Source organism: Miscanthus floridulus, chromosome 9 (genome assembly GCF_019320115.1).
Source record: "Miscanthus floridulus cultivar M001 chromosome 9, ASM1932011v1, whole genome shotgun sequence".
NCBI lineage: Eukaryota > Viridiplantae > Streptophyta > Magnoliopsida > Poales > Poaceae > Miscanthus > Miscanthus floridulus.
This window is the reverse complement of record NC_089588.1, coordinates 95124055-95150957: the sequence shown is the minus strand read 5'-3', so window position 1 is coordinate 95150957 and position 26903 is coordinate 95124055. Positions and strand designations below refer to the sequence as shown.

General features: G+C 42.2%; 1 protein-coding gene across 1 annotated transcript; it reads right to left on the bottom strand.

Annotated features, from left to right (window-relative positions):
• Positions 1-1736: 1736 nt before the first annotated feature.
• Positions 1737-4503, bottom strand: LOC136480332 (uncharacterized). Its single transcript, XM_066477913.1, has 3 exons — positions 3982-4503; positions 3531-3865; positions 1737-2262 (listed from the first exon to the last, which is right to left on the bottom strand). Exons 1-3 carry the CDS (start codon positions 4501-4503, stop codon positions 1737-1739), a joined length of 1383 nt encoding a protein of 460 aa, XP_066334010.1.
• Positions 4504-26903: the final 22400 nt, after the last annotated feature.

Genomic DNA, 26903 nt, shown 5'->3' with positions numbered 1-26903 from the left:
TCCGTTACCGCTCGGCAGAGAATATGGTCGCCGAGATGAACACGGTCCGCAAGTTCAACTAGTACGGATTTTCTACAATTTTCTAACAATTTTCTAAGTTTTTCATTTCATGGAAAAATTAATTCTAAGATCACGTAAGCCACCGGGGACGAGGATGGCGCGTGCTCCAGCGAGGACGAGCGAGGTGTGATTTTCATGAACTAATTTAACTTTTGTTTATCCAAACATATATGCAAATCATCGTGTGATTTTGAGCTAAAAATGACATATAAAATCATAATAAAGTCCAACATATAAAGTTACACATGCATCTACATCGCAAAATGAGATAAGCTACTGATAAAACATAAGAGGATTAAGTTTGTTACCTCCAAAATCGAAGAGCAACACCAATGGAGGGGGAGAGTGCAAGAACAACAGCAAGCTGAAGAACAGAGGCAGTGAGTTTGAATAATGGAATGGCTCGGGCTCGGGGAGGAAGAATTGAGCAGAATTATAGGCCGGGATAATTAGTCCCGGTTAGGGGTCCAAACCGGGACTAAAGATTAATCTTTATTCCCGGGGCATCACCCAAACCGGGACTAAAAGCTTTAGTCCCGGCTGATATTACCAACCGGGACTAAAGGTAAACCTTTAGTCCTGGTTGGTAATACCAGCCGGGACTAAAGATCCCTGCCCCGCGGACGACCGTTGGGCAGGGACCTTTAGTCCCGGTTGGTATTACCAACCGGGACTAAAGGGTCCTTTAGTCCCGGGGGCAAAAAATGCCGAGGCTAATGCTAAATTGGGACATCATTCTAAAGTCTGTTCTCTAGTAGTGTAACCTCAGTAACATGGCCTCACTTGCACTCTTGCCAACGATATGACCCCGGCAAGGCTGGTCCTACAACCACCCTCGCCGACGCCGTCCCTGAGTTTTCCCTAAAAAGGTATTGCAGAGTTTGTTTTGCAGGGCAGAAGACTATCAGCGAACGTAACATGTCAAGGGTCACCTCTATGGACACCCTCGCTGCTTCAAGGCCGTGCACAGACGTTAACACCTTAGGAGGCCGTTTGAAAGTGTTCCCCCGAGACGGAAGCCCTAATGACGTCAGGCGGGTGGTTGAGGACAGGACGTCAAATGTCCATGTTGCCATTGATTGTTCTAGGAATGTTCCCTAGTAATGCCGATGTGGATGTAATTTTGCAACACTCCCCGCTATGGGCTAGAAATACCAGCCGGGCGCAATTACAGAGATAATGAGTTGATGGCCATTTACTCCTGGATTCATTAAGCCGCCGCACCATCTTCCCTTCTTCCTCCCTGTTCCCTGTGGGACACCGTCGGCCTCCACCCTTGCCAGCTCCACATCGAGGGTGGGGAGGCATAGTGAAACCCCCCACAATAATGATAACTGTTATTATTATACGTATAATTGTTACTAGTCGACACGATGAAATGGTAAACACATGTGCGTGACGGTGACACAGCAGGACTGAATTATTATTATTAATCAAGAAAATGACCATACAATTTATTGGCCCGTGCATCCACACGGTTTGACGACTTACATAAATATAACTGTAAATAAATATATAAAAGAGTAGTTACTAGTAGATACGAGGAAATTAGATGGTAATGGGAGTCCTGGAGGTAGCCAGGTGCACACAAGTGGACGGACGACACTGCAAGTAATAAAAGTACAATAATAAAATAAGCGGTACACTCCTGATAATAGCTGGAATGAATGGCCAGCTCAGGCGGCCATGTTATTGTCCAACTGGATGGCGTCGTCGAGGTAGCGCCTCATGCGCTTCGTGGTGAAGAGCCTGACCTGGCAGCCCTCGTCGCCCCTTGCCACGTAGCGCTGGAGTTCATGTGATGAGATGCACGCCGCCACGTAGGACTGGCCACCACCGTTATTGTACGTGTGCTCTGACTCCAGCACTCTGAAGAGTTCCTCCCCCTCAGCGTACATGAAATTGATGGCTTTTATGGAGATATCGGAGTTGGTCAAGTCCTGGAGGCCATCCAGCTTGCCCATGCCGACTGCCAACGTGTCTCGAGCCTTATAGAAATTCCCCGCATCTGCATGCTTTCTCACCTCTTTTATCATTGCGAGGTGATTGCGGCGGGTCTCCTCGGTGCGTACCACCTTCGGCACCACATCATTCACAACTAACGCGCGGTTGCGAAGACCTACTCCCTGGGTGGTGCGCTTTATTATAATTGGAACACCGGCCGGTTGGCTAGCCTCGTCGGCCTTACCTCGAATCAAGCGCCTGCACGCAGTAGTACATGTACAGCACATTATTACTACAGTTTGCCGGTGCACAGTACACTGGTATATTGGTGAATAAATTAGTTCATAGTACAGTGGAAGCAGACGTATTCGGTTTAGTTTATTACTGTTCCATCAACCCGGTGCTCTCGCACGGGCCACATAATCTTAGGAGACATGAGAACTTGCCCGTGCTGAAAGGTAATGGTTACTATGTTAAATGGCATAAATAGTCTTTTCAAATCCCACACCACGTCCCTCAATTGAGATCGATGGTAGAGCTTAAAGTGAGATTATTTAGGATGGGGCAGCCAGGCTACCCTGAAGGGGACGACATCAATATTGAAGTCTTATGATGATTATTTACTCTAAAGAAATCTCAAAGACCTTGAAGATATAACCACCTTTTAATTTCATATGCACTAACCTCCTCCCACTTCTCAAGATGTTTGAATTTTTATTATCAGGAACTATATGTGTAGGTATGGTTACATTATCAATATGGATATGTCAAAACAGTTTAGTGTGAAGTTTAGAAATATATATAATGTACGTGGTTATGCATATGGAATTGGTTTTTATATTTTTATGTGGATTTGACAAATACTTTTATTTGTTTTTTTTAACGAGCGATGTGAATACAATATAGACAAAAATTATATATAAGATATTACTTTATATTATATTTCATAATTACATATATAGTTAATTGAATGCAAATTTTGGGATCATTTACATTATATTTCATAATGCCAGTTTAGATCTGAATTCAAGGGGTTATTTTTTAATTATATTTGACAATGATAGGCGTGGGTAATTTAGATGCAAATTTAGGGGGTTACTTTGAACTGTCTTTCATAATGGCAAAAATAGGTAATTATGATACAAATATAGAAGGTTATTTTTAAAATAATTTTCATATTGGCAGTGGTGCATGGTTATTTTTTATGCAAATTTAGTGGGGGTTACTCTTTATTTGTTCTTTTTGTAATGATGGTGACGGGTAACTTTGTATATAAGAGAAAAAATAGAGCCAATGGTTATTATTGGAGATGGTGTTTAGAGTCTACCAAATTACCGTGATAATTTATGGGATTCTTTTTTTCTAGCGCATCTGGTGAGAACTAATGCGGTCCCCTGTTTAGCAATAATAACATTAGATACTACACCGCCATATATACATGGAAAAGATAAATAAATAAAGCAAGTAGTCTTCAAACAAACATGCATACTATATAACGATATATAGTAGTAGCGTAGTACACATACCTGCATTTCCAGTGGTATGTCATGACGGTCTCCATGATGCCCTCTCTCTGTGCTGGAGGGAGGTAGAAGGCTACCAAGAAATAGTATGTCCTCCCCCCCTGCAGAGAGCTCTTGTAGTGTTTTTGAATGTCACGTTGATACGTCTCTTGGCGGTTGGTACCCGAGTCCACAGACACCCTCACGCCCCGCGGCAGCTCCACTGTCACCTCCAGGTTCCTGGCGACGATGTGCTTGCTGAAATCCAGCAGCGAGGACATCGCCTGCATGAGTTTGTTGTGGTCCCAAGAATTACTGTACCCACCTTCGTCACTTTTTTGTGAGATGTCTTCGAGGATCTGCATGTGAATATATAATAATTAATTAACAATTGCTTAATTATGCAACTAAGACAGATTAGGATCCACGTAGAATAATAGATAATGATAACTAATATATAATGCAGCAGCGTTACCTTTCTATCATGCTTAGTGCCAAAACCAATCGTATCGACGCGGACACGTGTGATGTCGACCTCTCTAGCTGATCCACCAGTGTTTTCGAAGCCGTCGGACAGGAGAATGATAGCAGGGGCGTAATCGTTGCGGTCGGTACGTTCTTTTATCTCTTTGAGGGCCACCTCGAGGCCCTCTTTCATATTCGTGTCGCCGCTTGCTCGCATGTCGCTGACTCTGTCCAGCGCTTCATTCCTCTTATCCTCACTCATACGGTTCATCTTGAACACGACTTGGGCCTTGGTGTCGAAGGTGATGATGCAGAGGCGGTCATCGGTGCGGAGCCACTCATTTGTTGCTGTGTGGGTCGTCCCCACCTTGGGTTGCCACTCTCCTTTGATGATCCCCTTCAAGGTTTGCTTCACCTTGTCAAGCTTGCCCTCCCAGCCCATGCTCCCGCTGGTATCCACGACAAGCACCAGGTCCATAAACGCCCTCTCGCCCTCTTCAAGTTGTTTGTCCGTAGTGACAGTCAGAACCATCGTCTCTTGGCTCCCTTCTAGCGGCGCAGTGTTTCCATTCTGGATTCTCGACCACTCGGGCTTAACCGAGATCACTGACCAATATATCGAGACAGATTTATTAATTAATAGATAATAAAGCACACACTACTATCACACCATACATTACATACTGGTGAGCAAAAAGAACCAAACGGACGGCATTGATAGGTATACACTAGCTAGTAATAAAAATTAATTAACCTGGTTTAACCATTTCCGAGCGAGGAATCCAAGGATGGGACGACGTTGACCTCTTACTCACACGAATCCAGTGGAGCGAGCTCTAGCAGCTCCTCCTCCTCGGACCACCCACCAAAGGCACTCACTCACTCGATCGCAAGCTCTATAGCTGCTGCTGCTGGTTATTCGGTGTCGTATTGCCACACCGGCTTCCTGTGTCGTAACCCAAACCCATCCACTCCTATATATATATACACATACTGACATGCACAGCAGCACGGATACATGCATGCTGCCTAGCTGCTTTTGTTTATTATAAGGGCCCACTGTTTCGTAGAGGTTGTGACTTTTTTTTTTGGGGGGGGGGGGGGGGGGGGGGGGGGCGGGTGTGTTTTGCTGACCGGCCGGCCAATCTAACCCATGTGGCTACCATCATGCATGTGACGTCTAAGTGTCTCCTTAGATGACGTAGGGCTAACGGTTAGAGCTAATTCAAGCTGCCTAATTTATACTCAGTTTCTCCCAAAAAAAAAATTAAAACTCAGTTGCCTAAAATCATCTAGCGGACTTAGTCTGTTTGGCAACAACGTGAGGTGTTCATATATAGATAATTAATTAATGGTACGACTCATGGTAAAAGCCTCATTTTCTTTTATCAATCAATTAGCTCCTTTCATTTATTTTAACTAGCTAATATAAATAGCGAACATCAAGTCAGATGGTCGGCCAATTAGCACACCTATATCTTACTCCGCTTGCTACGATCAATTCGAACTAATTTTTAATGGCTAACAATTAGCCTTAAGCATCAAATAACATCCCCTAAGAAATAATGCCGCCCATAAACAGCATGCCTGTACTGCTGCTCATGCCAGCATGGCCCATATGTTGATAATGAATTAAGGAATAGGCTTTGCCGAGGAAGACTTGACTTGCCTCAAAGATGTGCCAGGCACATGCCCACTTGGCGGATATACTGATAACAACCAATGACTAGGCTTTGCCGAGGAATACTTCACTTGCGTTGAGATGCGCCAGCAGACACATGCTCCCATGGCCGATGTATTGATAATCAAGGACAAGGCTTTGCCGAGGAAGACTTCACTTGCATCAAGATGTGCTAGCCATACACATAATTCAATCTATAAATAATGGAGATTGGATCCAAGACATTGCCATACGTTAATTTACATATTTCCTAGGGCTGACTGCACATCAAGATGCTATCCAATATGTGAACCACACAAGAACTTACGATCAATTGACATTTCTTGGCCACTTGCACAACTTGATCGAGGTTTTTAATTGTCTTAATCAGACCAAGTGTCTTACAAGAGATTATTCACTCCGTCCCAGTTTACAGTGTCACAAATGGTTTTCAAAACAATACCATCATATGCATATTACATGCGCGCCACTATCAATTCCATGGGCTGAGCCAAGATTCGGATATAGGGAAGGCCAGTCCGCCAAGAGTCGGAAAAAATTTGGGAGTTGCTATAATTCTGGTGTTGAGTTTTCAGATGATTTTAGACAATAATCTTATACAATGAAATACTATTAAAAGGACAACTCATAAGAGACAATTCACATTTTTTTCTATAGTCATAAGAGACAACTCAAAAGACAGTAAAAAAATCAGGTACATTGCAGATAAAAAAATCTGGTACTGTAAATCATCTTTAATCTCCATCTTTTATTATCTCGGACAAGTGCTATTCGTCTAAATTGAAGATAAAAAAAGGGCACTGTTCATAAAGCCAATTATTCACTTCATATTTATTTTATGTAGCCACATACAACTATATAATCGGGAGATATAACTTGAGAAAAACACAATAGGGATATGTATTTTATTTCTAATTAAACTTTTATTATCTATGTTGAGAATAATTTCTACCTATAATCTCTCGAATAGTAGAACTAATGACTAGTATTAGTAGAGGCTATGCAACCTTAGGGGGGCAAGGCCCCTGCCTGCCCCACCCTCTCCACCCTTGCATATAGCGACATCATTATTGGTATATATTGGAAATAGTCTATTAAAGACTCAAAGTCATAAAGCATAATGGAAACGTATAACAACGTAATAAGAAGCAACATGGCAGCATCCCCATCTCCAAAGGAAGGTCAATGGTAGAATGGGTATGCCAAGCACTCCAGGAAGTTCTTCTTGCTGCTCCTTCCAAGCTTGTCTTTCTGAGCATTATTGTTTGTTTGGGATTAGCAAGGGTCAGCATATGCCATACTCAACAGCTGCATAAAATAAATGAAATGCAAGGCTTAATTACAAGGTAAAAGCTGACAACGGTTTACTGCAATAAGAAGTTTTAGTTGTCAAGTTTTAATAAAAAGAGCCAGATTACTGATGCCTGTAGAGAACCCAAAACCTCCCATTAGTTGCTTGAACTAAAGCATAAAGTAAAGCAGTTGTTGACCGTCAAAGTACATTCAGGAGAGTCGAAGTTGGACTGAAAAATCAAATGCATTTGATTTTGTGAAATTGGGGGGCAAATAGATAACATTTAGTAACAATCGGCCTCGGTCAGTTTTCAAAATGTCCATAAATATTTTTCAGTTAATAATAAATTCCAGAAATTGCTTAAATCATTCTAAATCCCTAAAAAATATTTTAAAACTCCAAAAAATTAGGAAAAATTAAATTCACACAGATATATTCAAATACGAGGAACCCAAAAAAAATTTTGGAGCTCATGAAAACGATTTTTTTTACAGCATCTAAAAATTAGATTTCGCTTGGTTGCTCCAAAAAACCATACCCCAATCGTGGCTTTGTGGATCGCGATCCCTCAAACTTAAACGGTCGGCACAAAAACTGCAGTACTTACGGGTGTGCCAACTAAAACGTTCCCCTAATTTATTTTTAGAAAAGGTGACATGGGCGAATCTCAGCTTCTCTCAAGACCCAATGTTTACAATAACAGAATTTCAAGTAAAGACTAACTCAGATCCAGAACTCATGGTCCGTTCTTGTTTATTACAAGGAATCTATCGTAGGATGTGCCTTTTGTATTGTTTTGTTGAGGAATCTAAGTGTGCGATGTCTAAGACCAATCTCAGTGGGAGTTTTGTAGCGTTGTTTCCAAGAATGCCACATCAAATATAATGCAATGAAACTTGAATGAAACATGCACTCTCAATGTATAGTTTCATTTTGTAGTTTCATAAACATTTAATTTCATGACTCATTGCGAGTTGGTAACTGTGCCAGGAGAGTTTCATCCTCATGAAACTCATTCTTCTCGATGCCTACGTGGGACCTTATTAAATGCGGATGAAACTTAGATGAAACTCCCACTGAGACTGGCCTAAGGCTCTATTTCGATCACATAGGGCGGATGGTTAAAGTTATTAAAGTTGGCTAAAATTAGCTAGTCTGTTTCACTACGTGTGTGTTAATATAATAATTAATGGTAGGATTCATGGTAAAAGCCTCATTTTTCTGTGCTCACGAGCCATAGAAGATGTAGGTAAGTGAGGCAGTTTGGTCTTTTATATCGATCCATTAGCTCCGTTTGTTTCTTTTTAACTAGCTAATATAAATTCTGAACAACAAGTCAGGTGGTCGGCTAGTTAGCACACCTATTAGTCCACTTATTTGGATCACTTAGGAGTAATGTTTAATGGCTAACAATAGACATAAGCATCAAATAACATGTCCTGAGAAATAATGCTGCCAATAAAGAAGCCTGCACATGCCCACAGGGCCCATATTTTGGTAATAAAGGACTAGACTCGTCAAGGAAGACTTGACTTGTATCTTGATGTGCCAGGCATACATAATTTAATTTATAAATAATGGAGATTGGATCCAAAACCTTGGCATACGTTAATTTACACATTTTTTTTGGGCTCATTGCGCATGGAGGTGGTATCCAATATGTCAACCACAACAACTTACAATTAATTGCCATTTGTTAGCCACTTGCACAACTTGATTGAGGTTGTAAGTGTCTTATCAGACGAAGTGTCTTACAAGAAATTACTTGATTTGTTCCATTTTACATTGTAAGAAATGGTTTTAAAAACAAAACCATCATATGCATATTACATTGTTTGTTTGGGAATATCAAGGGTGCGCATATGCCATATTCAGCAAGAAATAAATGAAATGCAAGGCTGCATAACAAGGTAAAAAGCTGACAACAGTTTACTGTAATAAGCAATTTTAGTCGTCAAGTTTTAGTGAAAATAACATGATTACTAATGTGAGTAGAGAACCCAATACCTCTGAATAGTTGCATAAAGTAAAGCAGTTGTTGACAATGAAAATATGAACAGGACAGTCGAAGGTGGACTGAAAAATAAAATGCCTTTGATTTTGATAAATTTAGGGCAAAAGGCCCTAGCTGCTTTTTGAACCGGATTTAGGGGGTTTTGGCAGTTCGAGGTCGTCTCGAGATTTTCTTTTTGGAAACTCCTCCGATCTCATGGAAAAATAGAAAATTGCATATGGAATAGGTTATTTCCTGCCGGGATAAGACCAACCTCCTATATTTATACAAGAGGACCACAACTGATGTAGGGATCCATCTATCTAATGATCAACTGTCAGTTTACTAAAATTTATACGCTTTTCTTCTGCCTCAAGCTCTTCCAAGCACCCTACTGGTCGGCACTTCTCTCTGTTGGATTTAATGTCGGCCTGACCCATATTTTATTTAGTTGAAATAAATCCTAGGCCCATAATTAATGCTCTATGGTGCAATAAAGTTTTAGTCCCAAATGAGATTTTGATTATAGTTGACTCAACTTAAATAGGTAGACTTCGTGTGTTCCTATTGGCTAAGGCTATGCTACACGCGCGCCGCCTCCACTGCCGCCGAGCCGAGTCGTGGCATGATCGTGATGTGTACGGGCTCAGGCCACATGGCTCCATGGCATGATGTGGTACGGGCTGGGCTTTGTTTAGCCGCTCGGGCTGATCGATGGTCGTCAATTCATTCCCTGACGCTCCGCGTTCTCTCCACAGCATAAGGACTCTGTCTTAGCTAGCGCTGCACATATGAGACACATAACACCGCACCTCTTCTCTCTGCTGAGGTTGCTCCAAAGTTTTGTCATTCCAGTCTGCTGCGCTCACAGAGGATTGGAAGAGTAGGCCTCCAGAACTGTGCCCGCATCTATGACACCTGCTCTGGTGCGCCGGGTGATCTGGTTTTCGGGGAGCGTCTACAGGGGACTGATCTGATCTGCTATGGCTACTTACCGATGATCGACGACGATATCTTCTTCCCGGTGACCAGTAGCAGCGTTCTTTGTGGTGGACGTTTGCGAGACTGCACTGTGTATATCATTCTACGCCGACTGTGGTCCATGACTTCGAGCAATGTACTTTGTCGACTAGTATTTAGTGTCAACACTCTTTTTAGCGACTCCACTTGGAAGAAAGCAAACAGATCTATTACTTTGGCTGATGTAAGCAAGATGATTATACAGATTCGAACAATCCCAGTAACATTATCAAGCCTTCAGATATAGAGAGTTGATAGTGGAGATTTATGAAACGGGTTTGGAGCTGTTGAAAATTGGAATTATTTTTCCAATTTGTGGGACGTCCATAAATAGATTTCAATTATTCAAAATCAATTCTAAAAATTGCATAAATCATTTTCTGTGAGCTCCTCTCACACTTAAGGTGCCTCTCCACCCTCATGTTCTTTCGATTATTATGATGTTGCTCCGTTAGTCCGTTGCTAGTGCAAGTGGTGATTGGATTTAGGTTTTTGTCCTAATTTGTTGTGCCTGATTCCTGTTCTCCCTTTCCAGGAGCTTAATCTGCATTTATGATTCATTTTTTACAAATTTGATGCAGTTTGTGCAGGCATCTAGGACACTAGAAACTTTGAATATGGCTTTAATACTTGGAACCAAATGTTTATTTGGAATTCTAAGGTGTTTGTGCTCTGCATTGTGTGTATTATAACAGTGATAGAAGGAGGGAGGGTTTGGCTCTTGTAGCCAAAGATGATTATTCATAGCTCTGAATTTCGTTTCATTTGATAAATTTTCTTATTTAGTAACCCCTGAAAATCCAATTTCTCTGATCATTCTGCGGTAGTCTAGTATGTGCAGATCAATGTATTTTAAAATTTTATACGGACGAATGTTGTGGAAATATCAATTTTGTAGTAGATATTTACTGCATGTAAGTGTTCCTACAACTCAGTTCATGCATAAATCGCAGACAACTGCACGTCCCATATCGTCCGCCGTTGACTTCCAACATCGACTCGTTGTGACTCCTGCCTTCTGCTACTTCTCCCCACATGCACAGCTTGGCTGGTGCCCTTCACATGGATTATGCTTCTAAACTCCAGAACTCAAAATCCAGATCCTGCGCCTCACTCTACTGAGTGCATGTGATCCTCCTTCCTTCGTACCCTCGACCCGAACCTTCGCGGGGACTCGGTGTCACAAAACTCCTATCATGAGGCCGCGTCGGCAAAGTTTGCTCGACTGAACCACCTTTGCCGATAGAGGTGCCCGTAGTCCCCCATCCTAACCTCAGTAATGTGGCCTCACTTGCACTCTTGCCAATGATATGACCCCGGCAAGGCTGTTCCTATAGGCACCCTCGCCGACGCCGTCCCTGAGTTTTCCCTAAAAAGGTATTGCAGAGTTTGTTTTGTAGGGCAGAAGACTATCAGCGAAGGTAACAAGTCAAGGATCACCTCTGTGCACACCCTCGCTGCTCTAGGGCCGTGCCCGGACGTTAACACCTTAGGAGGCCGTTTGAAAGTGTTCCCCCGAGACGGAAGCCCTAACGACGTTAGGCGGGTGGTTGAGGACCACTAGTAGAGAACAGACCTTTGATCCTCGGCCAAAACGGGCTCTAGTCCCGGAATTTTTTGTGCCCGGGACTAGAGATACCTTTAGTCTCGGTTGGTGGCTCCAACTGGGACTAAAGGTCCTTGCCCAACGGCTACTGCGCCAGACAGAGGTGGCTGGGACCTTTAGTCCCGGTTGGAGCCACCAACCGGGACTAAAGGTATACTTTTACTCCTGGTTGGTGGCTCCAACCGGGAGTAAAGGTCTACTCCCGGGCCGTGGCTGCGCCTGGGGTTGGAAAGTTACCTTTAGTCCCGGTTGTTGCCACCAACCGGGACTAAAGGTCCCCCCTTTATATCCCGGTCGTCTCCTTCTTCCTCCCCGAGCCCGAGCTTAGCACATTTTGAAGCTCACTGCACTAGTGTTCTTGCTTCCTCCCTCCCTCCATTGTTCCTCCATCCATTCTTTGATTCCTCCGTCGATTTCTTCGATTCCTCCGTCGATTCTTCAGTTGTAAAGGTTACCAATCTCATACTCTCGTTTTCACCATTGTCTTATCTCATTTTGTTCACTATATATATATGGTTCTTTATTGTGGTTTTTTTCATTTGTAAGCAATTTGAGCTCAAAATCACTTCAAGCTTGCATATTTACATGAAAGAAGGTTAAAGTATATATAAATATAAACTTAGAAAATAGTTAGAAAATTATAGAAAATCCGTACTAGTTGAATTTACGGACCGTGTTCATCTCAGCGAGCATGTTATCTACAGAGCGGTAACGGACGTCAAGGAGGAGCTTTGATTCTACGCGGGAGAGCGGCAACGGTCGTGGAAGACCGTGTTCCCTTCCTCGTAGAATCGGAGCTCTTCCGTGGCCAAGTACGGTGCCGTCCGGTGGAGAAATGCTCGTCGAGATGATCACGTAAGCAAGTTCAACTAGTACGGATGATTATTTATTCACATGTCCCGATATCGTCGCAGTAATCTGTCAATCACCGTACCCAAACGTAGTATATATATAAATATAAACTTAGAAAATAGTTAGAAAATTATAGAAAATCCGTACTAGTTGAACATGCGGACCGTGTTCATCTCGGCGAGCATGTTCTCTGCCGAGCGGTAACGGATGTCAAGGAGGAGTTTGATTCTACGAGGGAGAGCGGCAATGGTCGTGGAAGACCGTGTTCCCTTCCTCGTAGAATCGGAGCTCTTCCTTGACCAAGTACGGTGCCGTCCGGTGGAGAAATGCTCGCCGCGATGATCACGTAAGCAAGCTCAACTAGTACGGATGGTTATTTATTCACATGTCCCAATATCGTCGCAGTAGTCTATCAATCACCGTACCCAAACGTAGTATATATAAATATAAACATAGAAAATAGTTAGAAAATTATAGAAAATCCATACTAGTTGAACTTGCGGACCGTGTTCAGCTCGGCGAGCATGTTCTCTGCCGAGCGGTAACGGACGACAAGGAGGAGCTTTGATTCTACGAGGGAGAGCGGCAACGGTCGTGGATGACCGTGTTCCCTTCCTTGTAGAATCGGAGCTCTTCCGTGGCCAAGTACGGTGCTGTCCGGTGGAGAAATGCTCGTCGAGATGATCACGTAAGCAAGTTCAACTAGTACGGATGATTATTTGTTCACATGTCCCGATATCGTCGCAGTAGTCTGTCAATCACCGTACCCAAACATAGTATATATATAAATAAAAACTTAGAAAATAGTTAGAAAATTATAGAAAATCCATACTAGTTGAACTTGCGGACCGTGTTCAGGTCGGCGAGCATGTTCTCTGCCGAGCGGTAACGGATATCTAGGAGGAGCTTTGATTCTACGAGGGAGAGCGACAACGGTCGTGGAAGACCATGTTTCCTTCCTCGTAGAATCGGAGCTCTTCCTTGACCAAGTACGGTGCCGTCCGGTGGAGAAATGCTCGCCGAGATGATCACGTAAGCAAGGTCAACTAGCACGGATGGTTATTTATTAAAACATGTTTTTGAGCTATAATGTATTAAAAAATGAGTATAGAGATATAGATAATTTTATAGTTTCTTAATTTTATTTGTTTATAAAAGGAGAAATTTATAGTGTATTAAAAAATGAGTATATAGAGTAGATGGCAACTGCTTCTGGGTCCTCGGCCTCTCATGGGTTTCCAAAGCGACTTAGGCCGGGCCTCCCTCTCATTCCATGTGGCAAGTGTCATGATGAGACGAAGATTGTGATGGAGTACCGAGTGAAGAAGGAGGGTCCCAACAAGGATCATATCTTCTACAAGTGTCCGGATCGCAATGTGAGTTATTTTATCGTATTTAATGATTATGGTTAGTCTATACCAATTTTCATGATGGTTGTGATTAAAGTTCTAATTTTTTGTTTTAATTTCAGTGGGATGGCAGTGGACGATGTTCAGGCTTCTACTGGGAGGAAGAGTATGTTGAACTCGTGCAAAAATATCTTGCACAACAGACAAATACGACGGCTAATGAGGCAGTGATCCAGCCGAAGAAGCCCAAAGATGTTGCACAATCGGGGGATCTGTCTGTTTTAGTTGAGATTGGTCGCAAAATCTTTGTGCTCCTGTAATGTATTTTAGCTTTAGTTCTTTTAGTGGTAGTTGGGATTGTCTACATTGTAGCGATGCTTTCATAAATTTGTATCTTTTGTGTTGGCACGCATGTTGTATAAATAATTAATTATGATCTAGGTTTTAATATGGTATTTATGTCATGTAATGCAGATGAGCCGGCATTGGATGTATAATGCTGATCGCTGCTCCCAAGAGTTCATTGACGGCGTGCATTCTTTGTTACGTGCCGTGGCAAACAAACGCGACGGTTTCATGTGCTGCCCATGTGCCATATGTAAGAATATGGTGGAATATCCTTGCTCAAGGACTCTTCATTCATACTTGTTCAAGTCGGGTTTCATGCCAAACTATATTTGTTGGACGAAGCACGGAGAAACTGGTGTTGTAATAGAAGAAGGTGAAGAAGAAGAACAATGGGACGACAATTATATTATTCCCGATGGTGCGTGCTTCAATGATACTGCAATGGGAGAAGCTGAAGAAGTGGTAGCCGCAGAAGATGAGCCAGCTGATGATCTTTCTCGGGTCATTCGTGACGCACAAAGAGAAAGTGAAAGTGAAAAGGAGAAGATCAAGTTCGAGCGGATGCTAGAAGATCACAAGGAATTGTTGTACCCAACTTGTGATGCAGGGCAGAAAAAGTTGGGAACCACACTAGAATTGCTGCAATGGAAGGCAAAGAATGGTGTATCTGACAAGGGATTTGGAGAGTTACTAAAAATCCAAAAGAAGATGCTTCCGAAGGATAATGAATTGCCCGCCACTACCTACGAAGCAAAACAAGTTGTCTATCCTATGGGGCTAAAAATCGAGAAGATACATGCATGTCCTAATGACTGCATCCTATACCGTGGCAAAGAGTACGAGAAATTGGATGCATGCCCGGTATGCCATGCATCACGGTATAAGATCAGGCGAGATGACCCTAGTGATGTTGAGGGCGAATGTCCGTGGAAGAAAATCCCTGCCAAGGTTATGTGGTATGCTCCTATAATACCATGCTTGAAACGTCTGTTCAGAAACAAAGAACATGCAAAATTGTTGCGATGGCACAAAGAAGACCGTAAGGTAGACAATATGTTGAGACACCCTGCTGATGGCTCCCAGTGGAGAGCAATCGACAGAGAATTCCCAGAGTTTGCAAATGACACAAGAAACTTAAGGTTTGCTTTAAGTACAGATGGTATCAATCCTTTTAGAGAGCAGAATAGTAGTCATAGCACTTGGCCTGTTTCTCTAAGTATCTACAACATTCCTCCTTGGTTATGCATGAAGCGGAAGTTCATTATGATGCCTGTGCTCATCCAAGGCCCGAAGCAACCTGGCAATGACATCGATGTGTACCTGAGACCACTTATTGACGAACTTCTCATTTTGTGGAATAAAGAAGGTGTATGTGTGTGGGATGAGTACAAACAGGAACACTTTGATCTGCGAGCATTGTTGTTCATAACAATCAATGATTGGCCTGCTCTAAGTAATCTTTCAGGACAGTCAAACAAGGGATATAATGCATGCACACACTACTTCGGTGATATTATAGGTGTATTCTTGAAAAAATGTCGAAAGGTCGTGTACCTTGGACATCGTCGATTTCTTCCTGCAAATCACCCCGTAAGAAAGAAAGGCAAGCATTTTAAAGGGAAGGCAGACCACCTGACCAAGCCTCGCAACCGAACCGGTGAGGATGTACTCGATATGGTCAATGATGTGAAAGTCGTCTTTGGAAAAGGACATGGAAGCCAACCTGTTCCGAACGACGCTAACGGTCACGCACCCATGTGGAAGAAGTCCATATTTTGGGACCTACCCTATTGGCAAGTCCTAGAGGTCTGCAGCTCGATCGACGTGATGCACCTGACAAAGAATCTTTGTGTGAACTGCTAGGCTTCATGGGTGTGTATGGAAAGCCTAAGGACACATTTGAAGCACGACAGGACCTGCGTTGTTTGACAGAAAGAGACAACCTGCATCCAGAGAAGACAGATGATGGACACCATTACTTACGTCCTGCTAGCTACACTCTAAGCAAAGAGGAGAAGGAAATCATGTTTGAATGCTTAAACAACATCAAGGTACCATCTAGATTCTCCTCGAATATAAAGGGTATTATAAATGTGCCAGAGAAGAAATTCTGTAACTTAAAGTCCCATGACTATCACGTTCTCATGACGCAATTACTTCGAGTTGCATTAAGAGGAATTCTACCTCCAAATGTACGTCTAGCCACCGTGAAGCTATGTGCATTTCTCAATGCAATTTCTCAGAAGGCAATTGATCCAACTGATCTAGCTAAACTACAGAATGATGTGGTTTAATGTCTCGTCAGCTTTGAGTTGGTGTTCCCTCCTTCCTTCTTTGATATCATGACACACCTCCTAGTTCACCTAGTCAAGGAGATTTTCATTCTCGGTCCTGTGTTCCTACACAACATATTCCCCTTAGAGAGATTCATGGGAGTCCTGAAGAAATATGTTCACAACCGTGCTCGCCTAGAAGGAAGCATCGCCAAGGGCTATGGAACAGAAGAGGTCATTGAGTTCTATGTTGACTTTATTCCCGACCTTGACTCGATTGGTGTTCCTGAATCGAGACATGAGGGGAGACTAAGCGGAAAGGGGACACTAGGGAGGAAAACATATATTGGTACGGATGATGATTATTTCAATAAAGCGCACTACACAGTTCTACAGAACTCCTCTTTGGTAGATCCGTATATTGAGACACACAAGGATCTCTTACGATCCGAGTTTCCAGGGAACACTGAAGCTTGGATTATGCGTAAGCACATGGAATCTTTCGGCGGTTGGTTGCGAAAAAAATGTCAAGGTGATGAGAGCATCCATGAGCAACTGTATTTATTGGCTATGCAACCATCATGGCATATCATCACATACAAAGGGTATAAGATAAATGGGAACATATTCTACATAGTAGCCCAAGATAAAAGGAGTACCAACCAAAACAGTGGTGTCAGCATAGATGCCACAGACCCGAATGGGAATAAGTAGACATATTATGGATGCATAGATAAAATATGGGAACTAGAATATGCACCTACTTTGAAGATCCCATTGTTCAAGTGCCAATGGGTCAAGGTGACCGGAGGCGGGGTAACAGTAGACAACGAGTATGGAATGACAACAGTAGACCTTAGTAATATTGGGTACAAAGACGAACCATTCGTCCTTGCCAAGGATATGAATCAGGTGTTCTATGTCAATGATATGTCTACCAAACCAAAAAGAGGGAAAAACGATAATGACTCAACCAAAGAGCCAAAGCGCCACATAGTTCTTTTAGGGAAAAGAGTCATTGTGGGAATTGAGGATAAGTCGGACATGTCAGAAGATTATGAAAAGGATGACCGAATTCCGCCATTCAAAGTGAACAAAGACCCTAGCATCTTGGTAAATGATGAGGACACTCCATGGTTACGACGCGATCATAACCAAGGGACATACGTAAAGAAGAAGTTCACTGCTGTGCCCACTTGATGATATAGTGATTTAATGTCTGTGCCCACTTGATGATATAGTGATTTAATGTAGTGTGTGTTTGAGATATTATGTAATAATTGTAGTTTGAGATATTATGTAATAATTGTAAATTCAGATGTTTATTATGTCATGTTTCAAATTAAATCAATGTTTGATTTGGTGGGATTTCTCTCTCAAAAAGGTAAATTAGGATATTGATGTGAAAACAAATTTCGTGTCCAAAACCAATAGTTTTAATAATTTTAAGTAAACACTACATTTTTGCATTAACGAAATAATAAATATTAGTTACATTATGTTTTATAATTGTAACAAAAAATAAAAAAGTTAGGTTATAGATTTTTCCTATGTGCAATAAAGAAAAAGAAAATCCATATTTTTAACAAAATAATTTTATGCCTTTTATTCAATTTACTATGTATTTAACAAAAACTATTGCATTTCTATTGTATTTAACAAGACTATTGCTTAAAACACGCGGGAAACGAAACTGCAGCACACCTTTACTCCCGGATTGGAAGCCCACCCGGGAGTAAAGGTGGCCTGCAGTTTCGTGGCCCGCCAAAAAAACCTTTACTCCTGGTCCTTTACTCCCGGTGCGTACTCCCGGTTGGTAACACGCACCAGGAGTAAAGGACCTTTACTCCCGGTGGGGTGATGGCACCGGGAGTAAAGGGATATGGCATATATATACCACTGTCATCTTCTTCCTTGCGTTCTTCGCCGATTCCTCTCCCCCTATGCCCACGCCACTCGGCCCGCCACACCGAGGACGCCGCGCCGCCACCCCGCCCGACGTCGATCGTCGCCAAGGCCTCGCGCGCGTCCGCGGTCCCCACACCACCCCACGCGCCGATGACCTCACGGCGCCAGTTTCAGACTTGGAAGAAACACCTATACACGACGTATGTCAAGAAGAACATAGCACCAGATTTTACTGTCCCAGGCCCGATCTCAAAGTAGAGGCCCTATTGGGATGAGTTTGTACAGTACAAGACTTCGGAAGAGGGTGTGAGTCGGGTGATAAAGAACCAACGTAATGCCCAACAGAAGACATACCACCATAACTTGGGATCAGGTGGCTACTCGACTGCCATTAAGAAGTGGAACAAAATGGAAGCAGACCTTCTTGCCAAGGGTATCAAACCAGAATCACTCGAGTGGGGAGAACGTGCAAAGAATTGGTTTTTCGCTCATGGGGAACACTGGACTAGGAGACAGGGAAGTGCGTTTATGGCACAAGACTGCAAGAAGCAGCAGAAAGATTGTTTTATGCTTAGAGAGCTAGTGCTAGTGGTGCGTTCAGGCCTAACAGAGAGAAGGATGAGCTGACATACGCCATCGGGACTATTAAACATGGTGGCCGAACTAGAGGCAAAGGAAGTGTCTCGTGGGAGCATGGATTCCCTCAGGATAGACCTTCGTACAGAAGCCGCCAGAGAAAGAAGGAAGAAGAGGCACAGCGGCTCCAGAGGTTGGAGGAAGCGGTGCGTGAAGCACAGGAGCGGGAAAAAAACCTTGAAGCGAGAATGCAGGAGGAAATCAGAAGGCAAGTGCAAATAGTAGTGAGTGCAAGCAAGCAGGCATCAGAGTCAGGAATCAACATTAGCCAATCTATTCAGTTGAAAAGCAGCTACGTTTCCACAGAGATACCAAATCAAGGGGACACAGGACTGCGCTTCCCTGTGGATGACGTCACTGAACCTTGTACATCGTGTGAGCTACACATTCCGAAGGGGAATTCCACAATCAAGGTGGCTATCGGTCTTGTTAATCCTATCGACCAAACCAAGACACCAAGGATTCATGGGAATATAATCCAAGAAGGATATGCTACCATCTCGGTAGATAAAGCTGAAAAAGGTTTTAGTGATTTGCCTCTTGACATTCCTGGAGGTGATGGCGAGAAGACTCTAGGAGAAGCAGAGAAGACATTCATTCTATGGCGCAAGCGCTATATCATCATTCTCGGGATGTCGGCTCCACCTCCTCCTGAACTACCTCACCATAGGTACGTGCGGATGAAAACACTACATCATTAATTTGTATTGGCTTAAATAATTAACAATCTGCTCATAATAATATGTCATTCCTTTTTTTGTAGCAGATCCTCCCCCAACCTAAATCCAAATGTTCAATCGCCAGATCATCATAGTGCTTTGTACGATGACATTGTGTTGGAAGGCGAGGCTGCATCCACACCATCTCCAAGGAGGTCTCCAATGCCGCAGCCGCCGCCTCCAAGGAGGTCTCCAACGCCGCTGCCAACACCTCCAAGGAGGTCTCCAACGCCTCCCCCGCCCCCGCCTACCAAGAAGCCTAGCAAGAGGCCAGCCCCGCAAACGAAGAACCAGTCCCTGCCGGCAAAGAAAGCCACCGTGAAACCAAGGGCTATTCCCAAAATAATATCTGAAGAGAAGGAAGAAGGAACTGATGCATATAAAAAAGATATGTCTAGATTCTATGACAAACTTAAAAAGAATCAAGAAGCAAGTAGAAACCTGGAGAAACCGTAATTCTTTGTAGCTCCAGATATTCTAAGAAAATGGGTGGCTTCTTACCAGCAACAACAGCGGGAATCTCGTAAGCCGTCCAAATCAACGTTATCGGACTATGACCGCACTCTCACCAAGTCAATTGAGGCGGCACAGAAAAAGAAGCGGACAGGGAAAGGAGTTGCCCAACTCGGACAACAAGCGCACCAATCAGTCCCCCCGCTAGTTGTTGGTAATGAATATGGTTCGAATTTAGGATTAATGCATCAGGCAAACATACCTCCGGATGTCGATTTGGATCACCTTGGTGAATTTATTGATGAGACTGGTCTCGACCTTTACCAGATGTTTGGTGATGGAAACATTGAAAGTAAGGCGGAGGTTGATATTTGGAAGAAAAAATTTGTACTAGGCCAGAGTCTATACAACCCTCAAGCCTTATCTGATCTAGGGACGCAAATGTACCTGCTAAACAAGTAGTACATGCAGGCGTCTACCGGTGGAGACTTCTGCGTTGGTGTCAGAATTAGAGACGAACATTGGTTCTGTGGCAACGATGTTATGTATGTTGACTTTGCACAATTTCATCAACTATGCCACCTGACCTCTCCAGACAAAGTTATCATTAGCTGCTATTGCCTGTAAGTAATAATTCTTTCGAACTATTATTAAACTCATCATATGTGTGTATATGCATATAAATTATCCTAACAAGTACTATGTATATGCAGATTTACAATGACAGAGCTCAGAAAGAAAGGATGCAATGAAATTGGTTTTGTTGATCCCCATATAGTATTCAAAGACCCAGTTACTCCAAAGACTAATTGGAAGTCTGAGTCAGAGAGTAACCTCATGAACTTCTTAGTGAACCAACGCCACAAGAAGGATATACTCTTTCCCTACAACTTCAAGTGAGTGTTAATAATGTCGATCATCCTTAATGGCTCATATGTTGATTCTAGTTAATTAATGAGTGTTATGCGTTATATCCTATAAACACATGCAGCAATCACTAGATATTGATGGACATCGATTTGGTGAAAAGTCACTTGATAATCTATGACTCGATGAGAAAACCACAACAAGACTACCAAGATATGATAGATATTATCCAAAGGTAATTTCAGTATCTCTAGCAACTATATATACACACAAACATGATGATTAACTATATCTGATGACGTGACAATTTTTTTATTGGGCAGTGTTTGGAAAACCTTTATTGAGAAACAACACATGGAAAAATGCAAAGCGCCACTGAATGTAATCCCTTTGAAAGTAAGTCCCCTAAATCGCATCATCTTTATTAATTAAACATATAGCTTTCACCAGATCACCAGATTGGATGACAAATCTTTTTCTCGTAAAGTGGTGTCTGAGGCAGGAAGAGGGGAACAACTACTGTGGTTACTATGTTTGCAAGTTTATCAAGGTGGTCTACCAAAGAACTCCTACAGAGAGACTCAAAGTACGTTAAAAATACACTATATATTTATTTAATTATTATTATTGATTGTGTTACTATGTCTTTATATATATATATGTACATATATTAATTTATTTTCCTTTAATTCAAACCTGTAGACTCGATGGTTGGAGGAAAAGGTCATACGGCAAGACCAAATCAAAGCAATTCAAGAGTCTATAGCCGGATTTTTTAATGAGCAGGTCATCGATTCTAAGGGCAAGTTCTATTTCGACCTAACACTGCCATAGAAGCCAAGATAGAGGATGAGAGGAAACTTGTTATATCACAACAACTGTAATGCAATCTTTTTGTAATATATGCACATGAAATAATATAATGTAAAATACACATGTGCATGCATGCATGTAAATATATATACGATGCATGCATGCATATATATATATATATATATATATATTTCTATGCTTGAATTGTGTGATTTAATACGTTCATTGTGCTTGAACCCAAACATACTATACGCGCGTATAAATGTATAATTAGCAGCGTACAATACGACTTCGAAAACCTATTTTGAAAAGAAAACAAAAAAATGAAATAAAAGAAAAAAGGAAAAAAAAACTTTAGTCCCGGTTCATATTACCAACCGGGACTAAAGGTGCCGGCCATCGTGGCATGTCAGGAGGCACCTTTAGTCCCGGTTGGTGTTACCCACCGGGACTGAAGGTCCTCCTTTAGTCCCGGTTCCTGACCCGGGACTAAAGGACCCACTTTAGTCCCGGATGCTTGCTCCCGGGTGGGGAACTTGGACTAGAGGGGGTTCCCCACCGGGAGTAAAGCTCTGTTCTCTACAAGTGGACAGGACGTGAAATGTCCATGTTGCCATTGATTGTTCTGGGAATGTTCCCCAGTACTAGACGGGCGCGATTACAGAGATAATGAGTTGATGGCCATTTACTCCTGGATTCATTAATCCGCCACACCATCTTCCCTTCTTCCTCCCTCTATCCTGTGGGACACCGTCGGCTCCTCCCTTGCCAACTCCGCGTCGAGGGTGCGGAGGCATAGTGAAAACCCCCACAATAATGACAACTGTTATTATTATACATATAATTGTTACTAGTCGACACGACGAAATATATGGTAAACACATGTGCGTGACGGTGACGCAGCAGGACTGAATTATTATTATTAATCAAGAAACTGAGCATACAAATTATTGGCCCGTGCATCCACGAGGTTTGACGACTTACATAAATATAACAGTAAATAAATATATAAAAGAGTAGTTACTAGTAGATGCGAGGAAATTAGATGGTAATGGGAGTACGTCCTGGAGTTTGCCAGGTGCACACGAGTGGACGGACGACACTGCAAGTAATAAAAGTATAATAATAAAATAAGCGGTACACTCCTGATTATGGAATGAATGGCCTGCTCAGGCGGCCATGTTATTGTCCAACTCGATGGCGTCGTCGAGGTAGCGCCTCATGCGCTTCGTGGTGATGAGCCTGACCTGGCAGCCCTCGTCGCCCCTTGCCACGTAGCGCTGGAGTTCATGTGATGAGATGCACGCCGCCACGTAGGACTGGCCACCACCGTTATTGTACGTGTGCTCTGACTCCAGCACTCTGAAGAGTTCCTCCCCTCAGCGTACATGAAATTGATGGCTTTTATGGAGATATTGGAGTTGGTCAAGTCCTGGAGGTCATCCAGCTTGCCCATGCCGACTGCCAACGTGTCTCGAGCCTTATAGAAATTCCCCGCATCTGCATGCTTTCTCACCGCTTTGTCATTGCGAGGTGATTGTGGCCGGTCTCCTCGGTGCGTACCACCTTCGGCACCACATCGTTCACAACTAACGCGCGGTTGCGAAGACCTGCTCCCTGGGTGGTGCGCTTTAATTATAATTGGAACACCGCCCTATTGGCTAGCCTCGTCGGCCTTACCTCGAATCAAGCGCCAGCACGCAGTAGTACATGTACAGCACATTATTACTACAGTTTGCCGGTGCACAGTGCACTAGTATATTGGTGAATAAATTAGTTCATAGTATAACTGTTCCATCAACCCTGTGCTCTCGCACGGGCCACATAATCTTAGGAGACATGAGAACTTGCCTGTGCTGACAGGTAATTGTTACTATGTTAAATGGCATGAATAGTCTTTTCAAATCCCACACCACGTCGCGCAATTAAGATCGATGGTAGAGCTTAAAGTGAGATTTAGGATGGGGCAGCCAGGCTACCCTGAAGGGGACGACATCAATATTGAAGTCTTATGATGATTATTTACTCTAAAGAAATCTCAAAGACCTTGAAGATATAACCACCATTTAATTTGATATGCACTAACCTCCCCCCACTTCTCAAGATGTTTGAATTTTTATTATCAGGAACTGTATGTGTAGGTATGGTTACATTATCAATGTGGATATGTCAAAACAGTTTAGTGTCAAGTTTAGAAATATATATAATGTACGTGGTTATGCATATGAATTGGTTTTTATATTTTTATGTGGATTTGACTGATACTTTTATTTGTTTTTCTAACGAGCGATGTGAATACAATTTAGACAGAAATTATATATAAGATATTACTTTATATTATATTTCATAATTGCATATATAGTTAATTGAATGCAAATTTTGGGATCATTTACATTATATTTCATAATGCCAGTTTAGATCTGAATTCAAGGGGTTATTTTTTAATTATATTTGACAATGACAGGCGTGGGTAATTTAGATGCAAATTTAGCGCCGCTGTGTTTCCATTCTGGATTCTCGACCACTCGGGCTTAACCGAGATCACTGATCAATATATCGAGACAGATTTAATAATTAATAGATAATGAAGCACACACTACTATCACACCATACATTACATACTGGTGAGCAAAAAGAACCAAACGGACGGCATTGATAGGTATACACTAGCTAGTAATAAAAATTAATTAACCTGGTTTAACCATTTCCGAGCGAGGAATCCAAGGATGGGACGACGTTGACCTCTTACTCACTCGAATCCAGTGGAGCGAGCTCTAGCAGCTCCTACTCCTCCGACCACCCACCAAAGGCACTCACTCTCTCGATCGCAAGCTCTATAGCTGCTGCTGCTGGTTGTTCGGTGTCGTATTGCCACACCGGCTTCCTGTGTCGTAAACCAAACCCATCCACTCCTATATATATATACACATACTGACATGCACAGCAGCATGGATACATGCATGCTGCCTAGCAGCTTTTGTTTATTATAAGGACCCACTGTTTCGTAGAGGTTGTGACATTTTTTTTGGAGGGTGTGTTTTGCTGACCGGCCGGCCAATCTAACCCATGTGGCTACCATCATGCATGTGACGTCTAAGTGTCTCCTTAGATGACGTAGGGCTAACGGTTAGAGCTAATTGAAGCTGCCTAATTAATACCCAGTTTCTCCAAAAAAAAAAATTAAAACTCAGTTGCCTAAAATCATCTAGCGGACTTAGTCTGTTTGGCAACAACGTGAGGTGTTCATATATAGATAATTAATTAATGGTACGATTCATGGTAAAAGCCTCATTTTCTTTTATCGATCAATTAGCTCCTTTTATTTATTTTAACTAGCTAATATAAATAGCGAACCACAAGTCAGATAGTCGGCTAATTAGCACACCTATATCTTTCTCGGCTTGTTTGGATCAATTCGAACTAATTTTTAATGGGTAACAATTAGCCTTAAGCATCAAATAACATCCCCTAAGAAATAATGCCGCCCATAAACAGCATGCCTGTACTGCTGCTCATGCCAACATGGCCCATATGTTGATAATGAATTAAGGAATAGGCTTTGCCGAGGAAGACTTGACTTGCCTCAAAGATGTGCCAGGCACATGCCCACTTGGTGGATATACTGATAACAACCAATGACTAGGCTTTGCCGAGGAATACTTCACTTGCGTTGAGATGCGCCAGCAGACACATGCTCCCATGCCCGATGTATTGATAATCAAGGACAAGGCTTTGCCGAGGAAGACTTCACTTGCATCAAGATGTGCTGGGCATACACTTAATTAAATCTATAAATAATGGAGATTGGATCCAAGACATTGCCATACCTTAATTTACATATTTCCTAGGGCTGACTGCACATTATGATGCTATCCAATATTTGAAACACACAAGAACTTACGATCAATTGACATTTCTTGGCCACTTGCACAACTTGATCGAGGTTTTTAAGTGTCTTAATCAGACCAAGTGTCTTACAAGAGATTATTCACTCCGTGCCAGTTTACAGTGTCACAAATGGTTTTCAAAACAATACCATCATATGCATATTACATGCGCGCCACTATCAATTCCCCACACGTATAGCCATGGGCGGAGCCAAGATTCGGATATAGGGAAGGCCAGTCCGCCAAGAGTCGGAAAAAAATTGGGAGTTGCTATAATTCTGGTGTTGAGTTTTCAGATGATTTTAGACAATAATCTTATACAATCAAATACAATTAAAAGGACAACTCATAACAGACAATTCACATTTTTTCTACAGTTACAAGGACCAAATTACCTATTGTCTGATCGACAGTAAAAAAAAAGATTAGGTACATTGAAGATAAAAAAATCAGGTACTGTAAATCATCTTTAATCTCCATCTTTTATTATCTTGGACAAGTGCTATTCGTCTAAATTGAAGCTAAAAAAAGGATACTGTTCATAAAGCCAATGATTCACTTCATATTTATTTATGTAGCCACATACAATTATATAATCTGGAGATATAACTTGAGAAAAACACAATAGGGATATGTATTTTATTTCTAATTAAACTTTTATTATCTATGTTGAGGATAATGTCTACCTATAATCTCTCGAATATTAGAACTAATGACTAGTATTAGTAGAGGCTATGCAACCTTAGGGGGGCAAGGCCCCAGCCCGCCCCACCCTCTCCACCCTTGCATATAGCGACATCATTATTGGTATATATTGGAAATAGTCTATTAAAGACTCAAAGTCATAAAGCATAATGGAAACGTATAACAATGTAATAAGAAGCAACATGGCAGCATCCCCATCTCCAAAGGAAGGTCAATGGTAGAATGCGTATGCCAGGCACCCCTGGAAGTTCTTCTTGCTGCTCCTTCCAAGCTTGTCTTTCTGAGCATTATTGTTTGTTTGGGCTTAGCAAGGGTCAGCATATGCCATACTCAACAGCTGCATAAAATAAATGAAACGCAAAGCTTAATTACAAGATAAAATCTGACAACGGTTTACTGCAATAAGAAGTTTTAGTTGTCATGTTTTAATAAAAAAGAGCCAGATTACTGATGCCTGTAGAGAACCCAAAACCTCCCATTAGTTGCTTGAACTAAAGCATAAAGTAAAGCAGTTGTTGACAGTCAAAG

Excerpts from the sequence above, each read along its gene's own strand:
- LOC136480332 (XM_066477913.1), bottom strand. The coding sequence starts at position 4,503 with ATGGTTCTGACTGTCACTACGGACAAACAACTTGAAGAGGGCGAGAGG. Across the intron at positions 3,866-3,981 it reads GCACTAAGCATGATAGAAAG|ATCCTCGAAGACATCTCACA; the intron begins GTAACGCTGCTG and ends ATTCACATGCAG. Across the intron at positions 2,263-3,530 it reads ACATACCACTGGAAATGCAG|GCGCTTGATTCGAGGTAAGG; the intron begins GTATGTGTACTA and ends TACTGCGTGCAG.